The sequence below is a fragment of the Protopterus annectens genome, chromosome 1.part2, assembly GCF_019279795.1.
Source record: "Protopterus annectens isolate FY-2018-M chromosome 1.part2, PAN1.0, whole genome shotgun sequence".
Taxonomy (NCBI): domain Eukaryota; kingdom Metazoa; phylum Chordata; order Ceratodontiformes; family Protopteridae; genus Protopterus; species Protopterus annectens.
The window spans coordinates 990,509,491-990,528,111 of record NC_056727.1 but is presented as its reverse complement, the minus strand read 5'-3'; the positions used below and the strand labels follow the sequence as shown (position 1 = coordinate 990,528,111).

General features: G+C 38.7%; 1 protein-coding gene across 1 annotated transcript in view; it reads left to right on the top strand.

Moving 5' to 3' along the window:
* Nucleotides 1-18,621, top strand: part of LOC122792213 (protein argonaute-3) — a 1,955,650-nt gene that overhangs the window by 564,217 nt on the left and 1,372,812 nt on the right. The window contains exon 6 of the mRNA XM_044059953.1: nucleotides 13,465-13,599. Within this exon, the coding sequence (XP_043915888.1) occupies nucleotides 13,465-13,599 (135 nt within the window). The remainder of the gene's footprint in view (nucleotides 1-13,464; nucleotides 13,600-18,621) is intronic.

The window sequence follows — 18,621 nt, the reverse complement described above, 5'->3', positions numbered from 1 at the left end:
TCCGTCGGTTCTGTGACCCCCTTCGGTGTTCATGGAGCCGACATCTGCTCCGACTCTCTCAGTACCATCTGGGGAGTCTGGGAGCCGGGGTTCCCTGGTCTGCCCTGGGGGGATTCTCGGCCCCGATCTTCGGTGCTGAGTCTACCCCTCGGGGCATCGGCCCGGGTTAGCTCGGCTCCCACATCGGCCTCGGGCCCAATCTCATTGGTTCCAGTGCCTTCCTCTGTCTCCTCAGAGCCGAGGGAGTCTTCGGAGCTGGCAGGATCCGCCTTTGAGCTGATGAGCGTGTTGTTTTCCCATTCAGCACCACAGACCGGAACAATCCCAGATGTTCCACCCAATCTAAGGGAGCAAGCAACCATAGAGATTCAAAAGTTGCTGAACAAAAGAGTCATCCAAGAAGTCCCCACAGACCAAGTAGGATTCGGAGCTTACTCAAGATTCTTTTTGGTGCCAAAAAGAACAGGGGACTGGAGGCCCATATTAGACCTACGCAAATTAACCTAATCTGTCAAGAAGTCAAAGTTCAGTATGGTGACACTGCAGTCTATACTTCCCTTTTTAGGGAAAGACGATTAGATGTGTTCGATAGACCTTCAAAATGCTTACTACCACATAAAAATGGACAGGGCATCGAGAAGGTACTTGGTCTTCCAACTGGGAGCCAGTCATTACCAGTTCTGAGCTCTGCCCTTTGGTCTCACTACAGCCCCCAGAGTGTACACCAAATGCATGGCAGTAGTCACGGCTCACCAGAGGCGTCTAGGATTCCGTGTGTTTCCCTATGTAGACGACTGGCTCCTATCTGCCACCACCAAGCATATACTCCAGCAAGCCAGGGATCTAACTTCGGACATTTGCAATCAGTTTGGTATTACAGTCAATTTTCAAAAATCTGCCTTGTTGTCTTGTCAACATATTACATTTATAGGTGCAGATCTAGACACTTCCTTTATGGTAGCACGTCTTCCAACAGAAATAGTTGTAGCACTCAGGCAACAGATACTTCACCTCCTTCCCAAGACCAAAGTGAAAGCAAAGATAATTCTAAGATTACTAGGAACAATGGCTTCCACGATTACACTGGTCCCTCTTGCCAGAATGCACATGAGGATCCTTCAATGGCTGTTTTTCTCCCAATTGTCACTTCAGGAGCTTCCGATGTCTCACCTGATCAGATTAACAGAATCATGCAAGAAAGGCTTAAGATGCTAGATACACTCCACTCGTGACCATAGGGAGATCATTTCTTCCACATCAACCCATAGTTACAGTGACCATGGACGCTTCCCAGATAGGGTCGGGGGGGCATTATCTGGGAAAAACAGTCCAAGGTACATGACAAGAACACAAGGCTCACTTGCATATAAATGTCCTAGAGATGAGAGCAGTGCTTCTTGCATTGCAAGCACTTCACAGCTCTCTCCCTCTAGGGACAATTGCGATACAGTCAGACAATATGTATGTGGTTTGGTACATAAACAAGCAGGGGGGAACCAGATCTTTCCCCCTTTGTCGAGAGGCCCTAAGAGTTTGGCAATGGGCAGTTTATTCCCAGCACTTTCTAATAACAACGCACATTCCAGGGAAGTCCAACGTGATAGCAGACAAGCTGAGCAGAGCAATCTTAATGCTTCACGAGTGGACTCTCGATCAGAATGTATCGGAAATGATTTTCCGAACATGGGGTCAGCCTTGCTGCGATCTCTTTGCCACTCCCATGAATGCCAAGTGCAATAACTACTTTACCCTAATCCCCATGTGGGGGAGACACCGAGAGACGCACTTGTTCACGATTGACCCTTGGGACTTCTGTATGCTTTTCCTCCATTCCCTCTCATACCCAGAGTCATTTGGAAAGCACAGTACTCTGGAAGCAGGATAATTCTCTTTGCTCCTTACTGGCCTTGCCAAGTTTGGTTCCCCTTCCTTTGGCCTCATCTTCAGGAGAAACCGTGGACTCTGGACCCAGTACCAGATCTGCTGACTTATATGTTAGGGGAGCTTCATCCTTTTCTCCACACCCTAAAATTGACAGCTTGGCTGTTCCACTTCCCAATCTTGTCAGGCTTCACAATTTCACTCCTGCAGTCAAACATATTTTAATGTTCTCACATAAAGCTTCCACTAGAAAATTGTATTCTAGCAAATGGAAAAGGTTTTCCTTTTGGGCTCAAAAGAGGAACATTGATCCTTTTTCTGCACCTATCCATTCTGTTTTGGAATTTTTGGCGGAACTCTTCCAGCAAGGTTCAGCTGCAGCAACCATCAAGGTTCAACTCGCTGCAATATCAAATTTCCACTTTGGTGATTCTATCTCCAACTTAATGTCACACAGGCTATGTAGAGCCTTCTTAAAAGGTGCCTCCTTATTAAGACCTCCCTTTAAGGAACCCCTTTCTCCTTGGGATTTAAATTTTGTTCCGTCTCATCTCACGTTACCATCCTTTGAGCCCTTGTCATCTTCAGATCTCAAGTTCCTTTCCTGGAAGATCTTGTTTCTAGTGGCTATAACTTCTGATAGAAGAGTATCAGAGTTGTAAGCTCTTTCTATTAAACCGCCATATTTGATTTTTCATAAAGATAGGATGTCCTTGTGAACTAATCCTTCTTTCCTATCCAAAGTCTCTTCTCCTAACAACATAAATCTATAAAACTTCCAGTGTTCTTTCCTAATCTTAGCAACAAGGCAGAATACAAATTACATCAACTAGATGTGCATAGACAACTCAGATTCTATTTGCATAGGACCAAAGACTTTAGAAAATCTGACCAACTATTCATATCCTTCTCTGATGCAAACAATGGTAGTTCAGTCTCTAAAACTACTTTTTCCAATTGGCTTTCAAATTGTATTACATTAATTTATACTTCAAATCACAGAGCTTTACCTTTCAAAGTGAAAGCTCATTCCACTAAAGCAATGGCTATGTCATCTGCCTTTCAAGCCAGATATCTGTGCAGCAGCTATTTGAACCACTCCACATACTTTTATCACGCATTACAAAGTGGATTTGGCCTCCATGGATAGGGCCTCCTTTCGTTCCACGGTGCTTAAAGGTGTACTCCCGTGAGCCACCCAGGGTAAAGGTGCTAGGGACGCTGTCCCGTCATTGTAAGAATGAAGGCGAGATAGGACAACATAACATAAATAAGTTATGTACTCACCATAACGTTCCATGTTTGCTGTCCATCTCATCATTCATTCTTACGAGCCCTCCCTCCTTCCCCCTGCCAAAGACTCCTTGTGGACCTGGTGGATGTTTTTATTACCTTCAGAAGCTCTTTGTTTCAGTTTGTTTCTCCTTCTGTTAGGTATAGTATATATTTGTGTATGTGTGTATATATATATATATATATATATATGTATGTATAATATGTATATATATATATATATATATATATATATATATATATATGTATGTATATATATATATATATGTGTGTGTGTATATAGTGTACATATTCAGTAGTAGCAGCAAACAAGATCTGGGGAATTGCACCACTGCATTGTGGGATACCTTCTTGCCACGAGCTAAGTTTGAGACTTTCAGCTATGTATTCAGCCAAGTCGGAGCCGAGAATTGGCTCTGAACCCATCATTGTAAGAATGAACGGTGAAATGGACAACAAATATGGAACGTTATGGTAAGTACATAACTTCTTTTTTTTCTTGAAGCACAGAATCGCATTTCTAGATTGCCTACTAGATGTTTTTAATAATGACTTGCCTTACTCCGGAAAAGACCATTTGTTATTACATCTAGTTTCTACAGTTTTCTCAACAAGAGAATATGTTAGGATTCTTGGATATATGAATTCCAAGATACTGACAGTGCATGAATTCCATTATCATTATGATAGCTCTAGCCAGATTACACATGAAGAAAATACAATGGTTTCTCTGGTCATTATGGAACTCTGTACCAGCACCATATTTCATTCCATCTCACAGTACTTCCCTTCAGTACAAAATAACTGTTACAGAGGACAGACCAAATCTTACTGAATCCAGGTTTCCCGGTCTTCTCTCAAGCCCCATCTGTGTTCATAAGCATGGATGCATGGGGAGCAGTTTCCAAGGGTGTCAAAGTACAGGGTTTGTAGGATTACCATTTCACGGAAAAACACATAAATATCAAATAAATGATGGTTTTCATAAATGTGTAAAGACCCCAGGCTATTTAAGGACTTCAGGACCTTTTTCACATAGTCACAGACGGCACTACAGTAATATGATATATAAATAAATAAGGGGAGAACCAGGTCCTGTTCCCTGTGCTGATTAGCCTCAATAGCCTGGGAACGTAACTTCCAAGATGGCTGCACTTTGAGTAACAACTTACTTCTAGCTCTCCCAGTTTGAAAATAGAAACTCGGCAAAGAAGGCTAGTAGAGTAGTGTTTATGGGTAAATTTCAGTAACTGGCTAGTAAGTGTACTATCTGGATGCCAGGAATAAAGAAATGCAGAAGACTTGGAAAAATCAGGTACAAAAAGTGAGGAAGAAACACTGACTGGGGAAAGTTCTGCAGCTGTTCAGTAAAAAAACAACGCACCCTTCAGACATGACTTCCAGTAACCTGCAGGAAGCTAGGACAACTATATACAGACCTTGTTAACATAAACAAAACACTGATGGAGTATATCAACACAAACAACAATAAGGTGGAAAAAAATGGAAGAAGCTTTAAACAGATATTCAGATGAGATGATAAAGCTGCAAAAATCTGAGGTCAAAATAAAGAAAAGGCTGGCTGAATACGAGACTGCTCAGGAAGAGATGTTTCAAAAAATAATAGAATTAGAGGACAGAGCACATAGGGAAAACCTGAGATTTTCAGCTATATCAGTGAAGCTAGAAAGAACTGACTGCATTCTTTTTGTAAAAGCACAAATAAGCAACGGACTAGTATTCCAGAGCAGTTATTGTTAGTTGAAAGGTGAAATCAGGTGTATGCTCCAAGCCTGGCTATAAAAAAGCAACCTAGACCTTTAATTATAAATATGCAGTCCTACCAGCAGGAGTTGATTCTGACAAAATTGTGGCAGAAGGACAAAGTACTAAAAGTGAGAGGCAGCAGAGTGTTTGTGGAGAATGATTACTCATTCTACACCAGAAATTTATTCCACTATTCCGGGAATATCCAGATACAGGTGTGAGATTCAAACTGCTGTACCCAGCTGTCTTCAAGGTATTCTTACCTGGAGGTACAAAATCATTTTTTGATTAAGTATGTGCTAATGAGGAAATACAAAAGTTTGTCTAACAAAAAGTAAGCTGTGAAACTGAAGGAGATTCTGCTTCTTGTTCTTCTGATAATAAAGACCACAGAGGGACTGTACCTGTGAAACCTTTTTAAAATTTTCAGCAGAAAATATTGGAGAAAAGAAAGGAACCACGGAAGTTGACTAGAAGAATCGAGAGTATGTTGGGAATGAAGCAGAGATGGGATTTCGGAGATGGACAGTAATAAAATCAGTAACTTAATATGGAATTACAATGCAATAATTATATTTGTGAAATATGACAAAAACAAGAAAATCTAGAAATATTTGACTTTTTCAGAATTTGTTGGACTTGTGGGGGACTCTAAAGCATGTGCCCTACTTCATGTCATTAATGTTCAGAAAAATGCTTTGGGGAGGGGAAGAGGAGGGAGGAATTTAACTGTAAGTAAAGATTTTTTTTCTTAAATAGTACCAGTATTGTGGCATGTGGTTTTCTTTACATGCTGTAAAGTACTTGTTTCAGTTATTTTTAAGTGTAATGGGGACTGTACATAAGTACGGCTGTTCTTTTTTTTATCCCTTCTTATCTCCTTGTTCAGTTTTAAGAAATGTAGTCACTGCAGTGTATTAAAAAAGCCTGTTTAAAAAGCATGATAAAAGAAAAAATACTGTGCTTTTTCTCATTCTTGCATGGGGAAGTGACTGGATTAATGACCTTAGATTGATGTAGTAACAAGTTTTAAGAGAGAGCAAGTAAATGAAAAAGAACATTTGAAGAAAAATTAGCCGGGCGTGTAGTGGCCTGCAAGGACAGCTAGCCTAGTACATACCTTTATTTGGCATAGCAGACATTGTCAGACCCCACTCTGATGGAACTTCTGCATACCCGCAAAACAAACAGCACCAGAATTATCCATTCTGAAGACTTGAGCCTTGCCTGTGATATAAATAGGACCTGCTGGAGAGATGGGTATGTGTCCCAGAGACTACCCTGTCTGTGGAACAGGCTCCCCATCCATGTGAAGCAGAGTTCCCCAACCCAATTCAAGTGCAATTTGGACAATTGGATGGGAAACTGGAAATTCATCCCTGGTTTGGCACCTATGTCCCTAATGGACAGAGGTAACCTGTAAATGGTTCATCTCTCAGGGCCATGCTTACACTTATCAAGGGTATCAGAACTTGTCAGAGTGTTGGGATGCATGGCTATACTTAAAAAGGCTCTTGTGGTCGTTAGCCTAGTAAACACCTATGAACCTGTGAACATTGAATATTATGAGGCTTTTTTCTAGCAAGTACATGTATAATCAGTAGCAACTCTGCAGCTGTTCTTTGTTTCCATGGAGACAGTCTGATAAAGAGAAACTGGCTACAGTCTGGTGGAGATTGATTGGCTGAGGGAAAAAAGAAAGATAAATTGTCCAGGAGATAATGTTCTTTGAAAGCATTCAGGGATTTTCCCAAAGTAGATAATGTTCTCTGAAAGCATTCAGGGATTTTCCCAAAGTAGATAATGTTCTTTGAAAACATTCAGGGGTTTTCCCAGCTGAGAACTGTAAAGATAGACAAAAGCAATCAGTACTAAGTAGAAACACATGCTGCACCATGCTTGTTAGCATGAATCACCTTTTTCTAAGGTTAACTCAAGTCTGTGAGTGTGCCCATAATGTTCCCTGAAAATATTCAGGGTTTTTTCTAGCTGCGAGAGCTATAAAGATAGACAAAAGTAATCAGCAATAAATAGAAGCACAGGCTGCACCATGCATGTTAGCATGGATCACCTTTCTTTAAGGTTAACTCAAGTGTGTGAGTGTGCCTATCAGTTTGGTATTTTTATTCCTATTAGAAGGGTAAAACATCAATATTTGAAGGTGTACATCGTTTTTTTTCTGTTAGTATTACGTTAATAGGTTTTTAGGGGGGTATTGGGGTGTATTAGTTTTTTGTTTTGTTTGAGGGCTTTCAATAAAACAAAACGTTTTGTAAGCTGTGACATAGGCTGAAATGTATATGACAATAAATAACTGTATAAAAGTTCAACATGCCAAACAGTGTATGCATATAACACAAAAGTTGGAACTAGACATTTAGTAAAAAAGGTGTTGTATGTAAAAGATGAGAATGATAACTTTTTAATACAATGATTTCTTTAATGTCTTTAAATGTAAGTGGGTTCACCGATAAATACAAACAAGAAAGAGTAGTGAACTGTATTAAAAATGTAGAGTGCAACTAGCTATGTTACAGAAGACACACTTAGAAAGGACTGAACATGTGAATTTGGTAAGTAAAGCTTTTGTAGTTCTAAGGTCTATTGGCAAGGGAGGAGGATTATACTGGCATGTATTTGCATTCCACGAAACACTGCTATAATGGAGCTTAAGAAAATTCTGGGAGAAATAATCAGTTTTTAGCAAGGAATATTACTTATAGGTGGGGACTGGAATTTGATTTGCAGCAGTAAAGATGTGCCTGGGGGCCCCAGAAGGGAAAGTATAACAAAGCAGGGTAGATTTTTGAAGAAATTTATGAAAATATTTGGTATGGAAGATGTGAATTCAGTAATAGAAGTTTGGAGTGAATTTACATATTATTCCACAAGATATAAAAACTGGGCTAGGCTAGACAGAATTTACATTTCACAGAAACGTGCATTTAGTTGAAGGTATTGATACCCACCCAATATCTACTTCAGATCATGCACCAATAATAGCTAAAATAAAACCACAGGGTAATTAAATAAAAATAAGACATTTGGACTTTCCCACATACCTGTTGAAAAGAGAGAAATTTAAGGAATGAGTAGTGGAAAATATTCATGAGCTATTAGGATAAAAATTTCTTATGAAAATATAGCTAAGGAGTGGGATAAAATTAAGGTGGAGTTTAAAAATAGTGGAAATAAAAGAAAGGGAGCTATGATTAAGAAGTAACAAGAATTATTTAGAGGGACTGAAAATGTTAAAGTATTGCAGAATAGGGGGAATCTCACAGAACAAGAAGAGGGTCAACTGCAGAATGCCAGGCAGAAAATAAGGGATTGCCTTGATAATATGCACACACATAGAAAGATTGCAGTTAAGCAACTGTTTTTTGATAATAACATTATAGCACAAAAATTTTTAGCACAACGACTCAGGCAACAGTATGTCGCCATACTTAGGGAGCCTATAACAAAGAAGGTAACAAGAGATCCTGTAGAGGTATTAGAAGTATTTTAGAAGTTCTCTGAGAGTCTCCGTAAAGCAGAGAAATATGAAAATCAGGAAATTGAAATGTTTATGAAAGAATTAAATATGCCAAGGTTAGAGGTAGATGAGGCTGAATTACTAACAGGATAGAATGAGATGAGATAAAAATTGTGATGCATAACCAATCTACAGGAAAGTCCCCAGGAGTAGATGATATTCCAGTGGAAGTTTGGAATCTAGGAGGAAAAAATCTGATAAAGATCTGGAAGGTTTTGTTTAACAGTGTCTTAAATGGAGGAGAAGTACCACTGTCCTAGAAGAAAGCACTGGTAGCTGTAATACATAAAGAGAGTAAAGATTCATCACATCCCGCTTTACACAGGCCCATTTCAGTGCTAAACCACGATTAGAAAGTGTTCATGTCTGTAATGGCTGAAGAAATGGCAAAAGTGTTGCCAAAACTGATAGATATCGATCAGTGTGGTTTTGTGGAGGGGATTTGACAACATTAACAGAACATTGATGATCCAGAGGGAAGCAGAATGTAAGAAAATACCACTGTTGTTGGTGGGTCTTGATGCAGAGAAAGCATTTGACAGAGTAAGCTGGGACTCTATGAGCAGGGCAATGGAAGCATTTACATTTCCTGAAAAAGTTATAAGGTTGATTAGGAGAATATATGAGGGCTCAGATGTGAAAAGCGGGTGGGGTGTTCTCTGATAATTTCTGCTTGAACAGAGGAATCAGGCAGGGGTGTCTTTTTTCCCTTTTATTATTTGAATTATATTTAGAACCGTTGGCAAAGAAAATAAAGGACTCAGAAATTCAAGGATATAATTGATATGGTAGTCAAGAAAAGCTGGCAGTATTTGCAGATGATATTACTTTGTACCTGACAAAAGCAGAAAAAGACTTTACAGTGTTGTGGAACATTTTGAGATTGTTTCCTGCTTTTTTCGGATACAAAATGAATGAACCTAAAACAAAGGCAATAGCAGTAAATTGTGTACCCACACGTGAACTGGTTCAGGAATACCCATATTTATGGGGACATGATAAAATGAAATATTTAAGAATATGGATTAAAAATTATTCTAGTGTGGCAGCTAAGTATATGTGGGAAGAGACTAAACAAAAGATAATACAAAAACTGAAAAAGTGGAAGATTGTTATGTGGATATGGATAGTAAGGTACAAGCAGTTAAAATGTTTTTAGTCCCTTTAGTCTACACAGGTCAGGCATATTTTTATCAACCAGAGAAGTTGCGGGTAGCAATTAATATAAAACTGATGGACTTTATCTGGGAGGGGAAGATGGCAAGAGTCAAGTGGGATAAGCTGATTCTTCAGTAGAAAAGGGAGGATTGGGATTACCCAATTTGAAGGAATATTTTAGAGCTACACAGTTAAGACTCCTATACATAGCACAAGCAGAAAACTATATTTCAAAGTGGAAAGGGATGATGATGAAACATGGGGGACGCTCAAGAAACAAGGAGAGACTGGGATTTTGGATGCAGGCCTTTAAGGAGAATAACAATAATCATGCAGAATATTATATCCATAATGTAGAAAAAAGTATTTTAAGAACTAAACCAAAACTGGAATGGAAAAAGGAAATTCTGCTGATAGGGATGGCTGCAGTTAGGGGTACAGACAATAGGCAAGAGGAAGCCAGAATTCTTTGGAGAAGATTGGCAAAAGAACCAAGGTATTGGGAGCAAATAGCTAGAAAGGGAAAGATGATAGAATGGGAAGATGCCAAGAATTTATTTGGACTGCAGGTTAGAGATTGCCTTCCTTATCAGGGATTGATATCAGAGTTTAGGAAAGAGAAAGAAATAGGGGGGTCCTAAATGAAAGACCAGCACTGGTATAGTTTTTAATAAACTCTAGAACAGAAACTGCCATTAAAAAAGAAATAGTTGGTGGAACATATAAAATATTACATGATAACTGCAAGAATCAATCAGAGGAAGTTAGAAAGGATTGGGAAGAGAGATTGGATAAGCAATTCACAAAGAAACAATGGGGGGATATATGTATGTCTCTCAAATATGCAACAAAATCTAGACGATTTAGGATTTTTACCTGGAAATGTTTACATAAATATTTGTATACCCCAGGTAGACTCCAGAGAATTTTTCCTCAGGCAGACAGTAAGTGTTGGGGGTGTGAAGGGGAAGAAAGAGGTAATTGGGAACATTTTCTGAGAGTGCGGTGAGTTGGTGGACTTTAAGGAGTCCGTGCATGATTTACTGTCGGAGATGCTGGGTGGGCAAATTGGTCTGATGAGGGAGATGATATTTCTGACCTATGATACAGAATCGGAATTGCCTAGACATGGCAAGGTCTTGCTGTGTCTAATAATGGTGGCTGCGAAAAAAGCAGTTACTAGAAAATGGAAATCAAAATCTAAACCAACTGTACTGGAAGTAGTGAATATAGTAACAGAGATAAAACAACGAATTGAGATTTTTAGAAAAGGGTAGGAAGAAACTATATAGGAAAAAATAGGAATTGTGGGAACAATACATACAAGGGAGAAATGTAGTCTAAAGAGCGGTAGGACTTAAATGAGCTATGTAGTGTGTGAGTGAGAGGGATTGGGTAGATTATAAGTAATGTGTAATGTTTGGGAGTGTGTCTGTATGGTTTGTGATGTAAAATGCTTGCAACTATGATTGTGTCGGTGTGATTTGTTTTCATTTGTATAAATGTATGATTGCCTATGTAATAAGTGATGGTTTAATTAAGAGTTTTCTTGTTGAAAAAAAAGCCATAAATTTAAAAATTGATTTAATAGTGCCTAGGTTATATGATATATAGCAATATATGTGAAGTATAATGTTTATGTTAATGTAGTCTGATTACTTTTGTGTGAATGCAGACTTGCCTAAAGGTGTTTAAAAAAACATAGCCTGGAAACCTAGAACTCAGCACAGATTACTTCCTTAGGCTACTTACATTCCATCAGAGCAGAACACTGTGGCAAGTACTTTGAGCAGATCCAGGATAGACCTCACAAATGGAAGTTACACCCCGGGGTCTTTCTGGAGGTTTGCCAGTTGTGGGGAATTCCCCAGACAGATTTATTTGCCTCCATTCACAACAGCCAGTTGAGAGAATTCTGCTCCTGGGTACCTTTCAGAAAAGCTTGGAGGACAGATGTTTTTTTCTTTCACATGGATGATAATGTTGCTTTATGCCTACCCACCCCCTTTCTGCTGATAACCAGCAGGGTCCTTTTAAAGATTCAAAAGGACTCTCAAAAATGATTCTGGCATCTCCCTTTTTGGCCAAGACAACATTGGTTCTCCCGTCTTATGAAGATGGCCAAGAACAGTCATCCCAAATCAACTGGCTGGGGTGGCTGAAGATCAGTAGTCAGTTGAGGGGGGGGGGGTGACAAGAAAAATACACACACACACACACACACACACACACAAAAACTGTTTAACTGCATAATTTTTAAACCTATACAATTTTAAACATATACAAGATAGTGAGACGTAAGAAAAGGTTACAGAAGAATTGTTCTGAACAGGTTAGACTTTACACCCTCAGACACTTCTGTCCAATTATTTCAAACAGTATGTGAAAGTGAAAGACAAAATTTAGATTTGGAGAAGGTCAAGTGATAGGATGTAAATAACTTGAAGTTAACACAGAAATTTGCAATACAAAAAATAGACAAAGGTAGGTCCAACAGTAGTCATGCATAGAGTTCAATGTGAAAATGCAATGGCTTGTCTGATAGAAGATAAGTCTGCTTATGAAAAAAAGCAAGTAAGGAGTTTATTGCAGTCATTAACAAGTGATATAAAGGAACCTGCTATCTGACAGTAACATCTGGGGAGAACATTGTAGGTACTTTCAGGTATCTGCCATTAGATGTCCTTATATCTACAGTATCTTGAAAATGCGTAGCAAGCAACCTGTGAGAGAAAAATATTGATGGAGAGCTCCTTTCTTACTTCTTAGAATGCATGCTGAAACCACTGTTTTCAAAAAACACCACACCTTATTCTGGATACCGAAGTTGTCCTTAAAAATGCTAAATGCCATAAAAGTTGCCTTTGACATTGTTGACTCTTTTTTTTTTAAACCCTTAATGTAGAATTATTAAGATTATGGAAGACATTACCTTTTGCATTACTTTTACTGCTTCTACTATTACTATTATTTTTTTTTCTTTTTACTCACCCCAGTTTAACTTTTCTCTTCTAATCTTGTTCTTACTTTTGGAGTACACATCAGATGTTTTGTGAGGAGAGGACAGAATATCTCCCAGTTCTTTTCTGACTCTCCTCTCTTGTATACTTTAAGCATTTACTAAAGAAACCCTTAAAGATGAGGGAACTTTTAAAGGTTGTCACCAGATGAAATACTGTTACTGCATGCTACTGAATACACACACAGCATATTGCACACTGTTCAGAGTAATTGAAAACACTGTCATGTTTACTTACTTGACATGACATCTGTTGATCTCCACAGGGCTTACATGGTTGGCCTTGTCACCTGGTCCATAACTTAACCCATCTGTCTTAGGAATGATAAAGAACATTCTTTGGTGGGACTGTCACATGCAGGATTGTATGGTTGAACACTGAGTTGCCAAAATTAAGATGAGGTAGCAGTTGATTAGTGTGTGAATATGCCACATAAGAGAAGACATTTAGTAGGTAGGAAAAGGGGAAGAATTAGGGAAGACCAATAGATTTGAGAGCTGGCTGTTCTTAACATTGCTGCTTCATAGAATTTTATTCAGCCTACCTCTGTTTGTAAATTGTGTTTGTGATACATGGTTGGTTGGAGCTCTCTATCTGATGTACGTCTAGAAGCAGCATTAGAAGTGATACTAACAACCAGCATATAGACATTCATATTAAAAATATTATTTCAGCAGTTCACAGTTCTTGCTAGTCTGCCTCATTTCATGTCTGATTAGCCATCTTCTTAGATGCTAGCATCTCCTTTTTGTTTGTATTTTTAAATTGGTGCTACTATATGTGTATTGTCTTCTTTTGTTCCATCAGTATCTGCAACTGCCTTCTACAAAGCACAACCAGTGATCCAGTTCATGTGTGAAGTACTTGACATTCATAACATTGATGAACAACCACGGCCTCTGACTGATTCTCATCGGGTAAAATTCACCAAAGAGATAAAAGGTGAGTGCATTAAAAATCTATGGAAAATGTTTCAGAGACCCTTCAGGTGAAGGCAGCAGCAGACTGTTGTGATGTACAATAAGAATTTTTTTTTCTCATGCCATGACTTTTGTATAGCAACTTAGCTTACTCCCTCAAACCCTTTGCCACAGTGGAGATAGTTGTGAGGCAGTGGACTGCAATGGCAGCCACCAGACTGTAGTTGTGAGAGGGTGGATCTGAATGCATTGTGTAGTTGTTGCCACAATGATGTACTTCCACACTCGGTCTGGGTGCAATACCTCCAGTTCTATCATATTTCAGTCATAAAGCTGGAAAATTTTCATCTACCCTGTGAAGTGAAGATAAGGCTATCAGTATCTTATATCTTCCAGTTATGGTCAACTCCTCAGGCAGCTCATGCTGATTCCTGACCCCAGGTCACCAGTGGCTTAGACAAATGCTTTTCCTGTAGATCAGGAGACTTGCCCTGCTTTTCTGATAAGTAGGTGAAAGCTAATAATTACTACCAGTGTCAAACATTTTGAAGGCTTGGTATGTGAATAAGTTATGAGAGAGCATATGTTTATAGAACATTATATTGAAAATAAACTAAGTATTTTATTTACTTAGATTTATACATCATACCTGAAAAATGTCACTGAGTGGATCTTTTGCACAATTGCTCTGTAGTATCTAGATAGCCATTAAGTAACACAGAGAGACAGAATATTTTTGTAGCCTTTTTGGGGAAGTGTATACCACATGACATGCAAGGAACTGTATCTAGCTCATTAAAGTTACGTACCCTGTATGTAACATACATGCATTTAAGATGTAATTGTTGTGTAAGACTGATGCAATAGTTCTTGTTGCTGTATTTTAAGGCCCTTCTTTATTAGTACGATATGCTTTAGCCCCTCCAGTGGTAAAGGCAGATACCTGATTAATTATGCACACTTAGTATGGCTAGACACATACTGCAATATTTAACTGTACCTAAAGTAAGTGCTGAAAGCTAGGTCCAATATGTGTTGTGGACTCTGACCAGCACTGCTATTGCCCCTTTCTACACTGACATTAATTGTTAGTGGCTGCCAGTAGTTGTAAGGATTGCATTTGGTGAACATGTTTATGAATCCAGTAGCAGTTTGTATGACTGATAGTCTGTAAGGTTGCTTGTGGTACACTGATGTTAAGCAAAAGCAGGACCACAAGATGTTCATCATTTGATCACAGCTGCAGTAGCCTTAGTTGTATGAATTATATTCTGCTAAGGATATAGCATCTGGCCAGCTTCCAATGTTTAAGGCTACAATCTGATGTTATCATTTTCATTCATTTCTCAGCTGATGGGTCTCTGATCCAACTCTGCCACTTCTACCAGATTGATCCAACTCTGTTACTTCTACCAGATCCTCTGATCCAAACTCTCCAGCTACTCACTTTACCCATAATCCCCCACCAACCTAACATACCTTAGATCTTGTTTGCTGTCACTTAACTACAGAAGCGGTTCCTCTTGCTGTTGAAATTTTGGTGATTTCATAATTGAAATAGTGAGTTTTGCAAATTTTTCTTGTATCTATTTTGATCCTTCTGATTCCTTTCTCTCATCTACCTCCCTTTATTAGTGTTTAATTTCCCTACTGTATATTTCTGAGAGGTTATTACTGATTTCTCAGTGCTTCTCTTAGTACTATTGCCGATACTTTGCTGTCTAAAATTTTCTTGTATTCCATTTTATACAGTATGTCTCAACTACCATTGTTGGCAGGTATCTCATTCTACATTTTCATACATATATATGTATGTATGTATAGATACACAAACATATATATATATATATATATATATATATATATATATATATATATATATATATCTACACACACACACACACACACACACACACACACATGCGGACCAACCCATCTTTTTTGCATTAGGTAGCTTCTGAGGCCAGCATTAATTGGGTTACTAACCTCTCCCAGTTTTCTTTCCAAACCTTTCAAATAAGGGAGAGTGCATCTTTTGGATGTTCATAGACAAATTTGCTTTTATTTACATAGACCCAAGGATTTCAGGAAAAGTGACCAGTTATTTGAATCTTTCTCTCCTAACAGGTTGGGCAAGCTAGTTTCTAAAAGTTACATTGGCCAAATGGTTAACCAGTTGTATTCTTCATTTTCTGTAATAAAAAAAGATTATCCTTGCCTAAACCTCCTAGAGCTCACTCCACAAGTTCTATGGCAGTCTCCTCAGCCTTTTGGTCAAGGACTTCAATAGATGACATTTCTGCAGCTGCTACTTGGACTAATGCCAGTACTGTTATTGCTCAATACAAATTGGATTTGGTTTCCAGGAGCAGAACTGCTGCCTTTGGATCTGCAGTACTCCAGAATATCCTTCCGTGAGGGCAACCCAAGGTTCAACTAGCTGGGGACTCCATCCCATCAGTTGAGGAATGAATGAAAATGACAACATCAGATAAAGCAAGTTATGTACTCGCCGTAACATTCCCTCTGTGTTGTCCATTTTCATTCTTCCTCAACTTCCCAGCTATATACCTCCTTCCCTTTGCTCCTGGATAGGCTTATAAATTTTTTCTATGGAAGCTTTTGTTCCTTGTTTGTGCTCCAGCTGTTTTTATTATTCAGTCCTTTATTGTTTCCTCAAAGTTATTATCCATTTACTTCTAAGGGCAGCAAACTCGATTTGAGGTATGTTAGGTTGGTGGGGCATTGTGGGTAAAGAGAGGTGCTCAAGAGTTTGGATCTGAGGATCTGGAAGAAGTGGCCAAGTCGGATCTGAGATCCATCAGTTGAGGAAGAGTGAAAATGGATAGCACAAATAGAATGTTATGGTGAGTTCATAACATTTTTTCATGTGCCTGAATGATTAGTCAGTTTGAGATGACCTGACTAAAAAGAGTGATTTCAGCAGCAGTTCCTTCAGAGCTTTCATGCTGGCAAAGAGCACTCCTCTTGCAAGCTTTCGAGGAACAGCAGTCAGTAATGTTTCCATTGCTGTGCAGATAATTCCCCTTTCAGGGGAAAAAAACTTCTGTATTTACTTTTATGACAAAAACTGATTTTTTTCTGTAAAAATATAACTTTTAAGCTAGGCAAAAGTATTTTATTGACCGTCTTGTTACCTGTAGTAACTTATATACAGAGCATTACATTTTACTTTTTTTTTTTTTAATTGTTTAAACTAATTTAAAACTACTCTTTCTGAAGTAAAATTTGTTTTGTTTTACTTTTGAGGGCTGGGTAAAGTATTTAATCCGCTTTTTTGTGTGTTTTTTTTGTGGGAGAAGGTTACTTTACTCCTTATCTATTTTGCTGACTACTGCTGCCAGGCTTTCCCAGGAATCGGACATCTTTTTCAGCTTAACAATGAAACATCCTACTGGTTCCTTGGTTCTTTCTAATTCCAGTCACAAAAGAAAAAACATAGTAAACAGCCATTACCACAACAGCAGACTGCTAAAGTGCCTTAGCTGTGGATAAGTGATTCTGTTGTAGCCATTTTTGGTTGCTCAGGCCTTTTTATCTTTTTCCTTGGCTCTTTCTGGTGTATTACTTACAGTCAACATGCACAGAGGGGTTAGACACATCCTCTGTGGCTATTGAAGTGCCCTTGGCGGGCAAGAGAGAATCACTCTTATTGGTCATGGGAGAAAGTGTTTGGAATATCTCTCTCTGCCAAGCCAGATTGATATGCCTATCCTTATCAGATTTTTCCTGACAAAAGTGGGTCTGCTATTTCAGAAATTTCTGTCAAAAAGCAAAAGCTATGAACTACATCTTCTTCTGTCTCAGTCACTTTGGACAGGAATGATTTATTGGGCTTGGCTCGGGGCTTAGTTCAGGCTCTTTTGCTTTTCAGTTCTGCTATTTCTGGTAAGAGAAAAAAGTAAATAAACACACTGTAAACTGTAGACCACTGAGCAAAAGAAAACCAGACACCAAGCTAGCGCTTTCGTTCACTTTAATACAAGCTGAACTTCATCTGATGTTCCTGTGAGCCTGCATTCTAAGAGCAAAAGGTATTCTTTATTTTCTGAAGAAGTTTGTGTTTTTGAACCACAGAGTGATTTTGAAGAGCTAGATTTTATTTTGTCTCCTCAGGTTTCTGACTCTGATCCTGAGAAGAGTATGACTTCTGTCAGGCCCTTTGAAGGATTCTTTTATCTGAAACTGTTTCCAGAATGAATCAGTTACTTCTGTGGAAAATAATGACATTCCACAGTTCTTAAAGAAGTATTATGAGTTATTGCAACTGGGTTTTCCTGAACCTACTCCTTTTCTTCCTGTTTTTTTCAGAATGGCGGGTGGGGGGCACAGGCTGTAAGCTTCCTGACAGCTAGAATGCTACCCCCAAGAAAGCAGATTGATTGTATAAAAGTCCTCAATCTTGTGCGTTTTTTTATATAATAATCCCAGATCAGACCCACCGGTTATTAGTCTTGTGACATAAACAGAATGTACTGGAAAGACAGCTGTTACAAAACATTTGGTTACTACCAATCCCCCTTCTTCTGACAAGGATAAAGAAGGCTTGTGATAGATTTGTGAAAAAGTGTATTCTTCTGTAATATTTTCAGAATTCTCAGCTGTCAAGCTCATATGTTAAAAGTTTATGCTTGCCTCCTTTGAGAGCATGAGGAATAGTTTGGAATCTGTTTCTTCTTCTGAGAAAATGGCTGGAACTGTCATGGGGTGGGTTGCTTGTTGCGAATTCAAAACCTACTAGAGTACGTAAAAGCTAAAATTTTAAATTCTCACTTAGACAGAGAGTTAGTTTCTGCTGCAGAAGTCCTTAAGTGTGACGAGAGAGGTGAGATGATTCAAGGAATTTTTCAGATTTTTTTGTCTTCGTTCTCCAAGTTTGCCACAGGATTTGAGCTTACCCCTAAACCCTTTTTCAGAAAACAAAATAAGCACTCATAGCAAGCTGCTGGTAAACAGTTGTTTAAATACAGTCACGGAGGTTCCAAAAAGAAAGGGACCCCCCCCCCAGAACAAAGGACACAGA